This window comes from Nicotiana tomentosiformis, chromosome 11 (genome assembly GCF_000390325.3).
Source record: "Nicotiana tomentosiformis chromosome 11, ASM39032v3, whole genome shotgun sequence".
NCBI classification, from domain to species: Eukaryota; Viridiplantae; Streptophyta; class Magnoliopsida; order Solanales; family Solanaceae; genus Nicotiana; species Nicotiana tomentosiformis.
Window position 1 is genome coordinate 36,842,360 of NC_090822.1, and position 4,190 is coordinate 36,846,549.

Below are 4,190 nucleotides of genomic sequence, written 5' to 3' on the forward strand. Positions count from 1 at the left end.
AAGTATTTTGCACATTGTGCCAACTAAAATTTTCCATTCCCTTTCTTTCTTCTTTTTAATAAATTCAGTAAACAATTTTCACGATACATAATGAACCCCCATACCAATAGGGCATATAATTCATAAAATTGAGACCAATTATTCCAAAATAACATCAAAACCCACTGTAGTGAGTAATAAAAAGTCACTTTTGGACTTATAGCCCTCGATCGTGTACAAAAATAAAAATGATAGACACAGGCTATCATCATCTAATCTCCCAACAGGGATAAATATATAAGTGTGTCACAAAAATACGAAGCTCACTCATAAGCGGAGCATAATAGGAGGACTCACCTCAATATTCAGAACCGAATCAAATTAAGGGAAATATCCCTTTATAACAAATCAGGATCGTACCTGTAATGACACCATCTGGTGTGGTGGCCTCAACCACTCCATAGTAAAAATATCAACGGGCTGGGTCTCCCCCTCTAGGGCACCCCTACCCGCCTGTCGTCCATCCCTAATTGGTTGTGCACGTGGAGTATTAACCGGAATAACACTTGTAGCCTGAGTGTTCTGATGAAATCCACCCCTCCCAAGTCTGGGATAATCTCTCATGATGTGCCTAGTATCACCATACTCATAACAACGTTTCTGAGGTCGCGGCTGGTCGTACTGAGTCTCTGCCGGATAACTGGAATAACCACTGTAAGAACCCCATGCCGGTGGTGCACTAAAAGTATTAACTGGAGCACTACAAGTACTCTGAATTGCGGACTAGGCTGACCGATTGCCCGAGCCTCCGCCATGATGAGTCATAGATGCAGAGTAGAATCCACTAAATCCTCCAGAGTTCCGAGACCTTTTGGCCTCCTTAGATTCCTTCTCCTCACTTCGAACACGTTCAAAAATCTTGGCAATCTCTACTACTTGCTGAAATGGAATGTCAGTCTGCAACTCTCGATCCATACATATTTTAAAATCATAATAGAGTCTTTCAATGAATTTGCGAACTTGCTCTCTAACAGTAGGAACCAAGATAGGTGCATGACGGGATAACTCACATAACCTAATATCATATTCTGACATTGTCTTAGTACCCTGACGCAACCATTCAAACTTTGTGCGCCACGTATCTCGGAGAGTCTTGGGAACAAACTCTTTCAAAAACATTTTCGAAAATTGAGCCTAGGTTGGTGGCATTGCACCAGCTAGTCTACCTTCTTCATAAACTTGCCACCACTGATACACTGCTCCTGACAGCTGAAATATAGTAAAGGCAACTCCACTCACTTCCACAATACCCATGGTGCGGAGAATACGGTGACACTTTTCTAGAAATTCCTGGGCATTCTCGGTAGTTGTGCCACCAAAAGTAGGTGGACTATACCTCTTTAATCTCTCAAGTCTCTTTTGTTCTTCTTCTGACGTCTCTGGCCTGACCTCAGGCTGAACCAGAATAACAGGTTGTACCAGTACTATACCCGGAACTTGACCAATGTGAACCTGTTCCTCTGGAGTACGAGCAGTAGGAGCCTGAGCTCCTCCCCCAATCTGTGAAATATTTGGTGCAACTGCGATCAATCATGCCTGAGTTAATATACCAAACATGTTCAGGAACTGTGCTAAAGTCTCCTGAAATCCTAGGGTAACAACAGGTGCTTCCGGTACCTGTCCCCCAATCGGAGCTACTGGCAGCTCCTATATTATTACTCTGGTAGGTGTTCTAGCGGCGACACGTGCCCTTCCTTGGTCTCTATCTCGGCCCCGGCCTTTTGCATCTCTAAACGTATGCGCGGGTGTTTGCTCAGATGACCCGGTAGCACGTGTACTCACCAATTATGAGAGAATAGAGATACAAAGGTTCAAATTCCAAAATCAAAAAATTTCGCATGACAGGAATGAAAGAAGTGGAAATTTCCTAACAGTTATGTAGTCTCTCGAAGATAAGTACAGACGTCTCCGTACCGATCCGCAAGACACTACTAAACTCGTTCGTGAATCGTACAACCTATGAACCTAGAGCTCTGATACCAACTTGTCACGACCCAAAATCCCGCCTCACACGTCGTGATGGCACCTAGTCTCTAAGACTAGGTAAACCGATTCCAATTTCATTTCAAGCCATATTGTTTTTTTTATAAGTAATCAAAACTAACAACGGAAACAAATATGAAAATCTCCCAAGATTGGTAATACTGAGTCACGAACACTAACTGAATACATAGAATGATCTCAAGGATCGAATATACAATACTGTTCGAATAAGAGTTGACAGTACAATAAAATAGAAAGACTTCAAGGGACTGCGACGACCAAGCAGCTCTACCTTGAATCCTTGCGATCAACACACTAACTGTGTCCGAGTCCGATATCTCCAATACCTGGCTCTACACAAAAATATGCAGAAGTATAGTATGAGTAAATCACAGTCGGTACCCAGTAAGTATCAAGACTAACCTCAGTGGAGTAGTGACGAGGTACAGTCAAGACACCCACTAGTCAAATAACGTGTGCAATATAACAGTATACAATAGTACTGAAAAATAACTAGCAATGATAGCAATAAAAATCAACCAGTGATATAAACAGCAAGGCAACAAGAACACCATATTTATTACTCAAACAAATAAGGAACAGAAGTACAACCAATTAAACAAGTCCTTCAAATATAAATCTTTCACAGATAATTATTTCGAATAAATACCTTCCGAATATATTTCTTTCAACTAAATATCTTTCGAATATAAAATTCTTTCAAATAAATATCTTTCAGATATACTTCTTTCAAATAAATATCCTTCGAATATAATTCTTTCAAATGAATATCTTTCTAATATACTTCTTTCAAATAAAAGTCACTATGTGACACCTCATTTTATTTTTTTCATAATACGGGTCTCAGCCCACTTTTATATTTTTACGGCACCCCGTGCCCATATTTCTATCAAAACCACACCGACAACTCACGTGCCAATAATAAAAATTATCATATTTTCTCCGGCACCTCGTGCCCGCATTTCATATTACATCTGCACGGACAGTTCACGTGCTAATAACATAATCATTATATTTCCCTGGCACCTCGTGCCAATATTTCATATCACATCTGCACGGACAGTTCACGTGCCAATAACATAATCTGCCCGACAATAGCCACATGCTCACAATTTCAACATAGATAAGACTATTATCAAGTTTACCGAAACAACAAGACAAGTTGCACAAGATATAAAAATAAACACATGAATAATCACAACAACACATGAAAATTACCAACGCAATAACCCCAAATTACATAAATATTACCAATACAATAATCCCGCATCATCACATATCATCCCTGACAATAGCCACCCTTATCTTTCCTATAATAGCCTCCCTTATCCCTCCGCTCTGACAATATCAATAGCCACCCTAATCGCTCTTATAGCCACCCTTATCGCTGCAATATCCACCCTTATCGCTCCTATAATAGTCTCCATTATCGCTCCATTTAATAGCCTCCCTTATCACTCCGTCTAGACAATATCCCAAAACACATAACAACAGTGAAATGCCACCCTTATGCCCGCTTAATGTCAATAATGGAATGCCACCCTTATACGCCGCATAATAGCAACCCAAATCACACAACAATTCACACAGAATATTATCACAACAACACAACAGCATCAACTAGTATTTACAAATTACCCGTAGACCACAACCTTTCCAAAGGTACAACAAAGACAATTAATTTCACAATAGATAGTCTACGGCTCAGCACAATGTATATAAAATCTCAAAAACAACAACAAGGATGGAAAAATAACTCAGCATAGGTCAACACATTCTTTAATCCAAATTTTAGATAAATATATAAACGCCTCAGTTTAAACATATTTAATTAGTTATTTGCAGATGAAAAATCCATAATGTGATAATTTCCAAGAAATATCAAATCAACAAACACACAGAATTCACATAAAATTCCAAGTGGCAATCTCACCAAATTTGTATATAAAATACAAACTCGACAAACAAGGAATGATGCATGACAAATCAAGGATTTACTAAGTTCTAATAATTTTCCAATTTAATACATAAGGGCGTCTAAAATTTTCAACCGATATAATTTGCACATCTAAACCAAGTACGCACTCGTCACCTCGCGTACATGGTTTTCAATTACACAATTTTCACATAAGACTCAATGCCTAAGG

General features: G+C 39.1%; 1 protein-coding gene across 1 annotated transcript; it reads right to left on the minus strand.

The window, feature by feature from the left end:
* Positions 1 to 762: 762 nt before the first annotated feature.
* LOC138901269 (uncharacterized) lies at positions 763 to 1,158 on the minus strand. The gene has a single exon (XM_070189020.1). The coding sequence runs from the start codon at positions 1,156 to 1,158 to the stop codon at positions 763 to 765; it is 396 nt and encodes a 131-aa protein (XP_070045121.1).
* Positions 1,159 to 4,190: the final 3,032 nt, after the last annotated feature.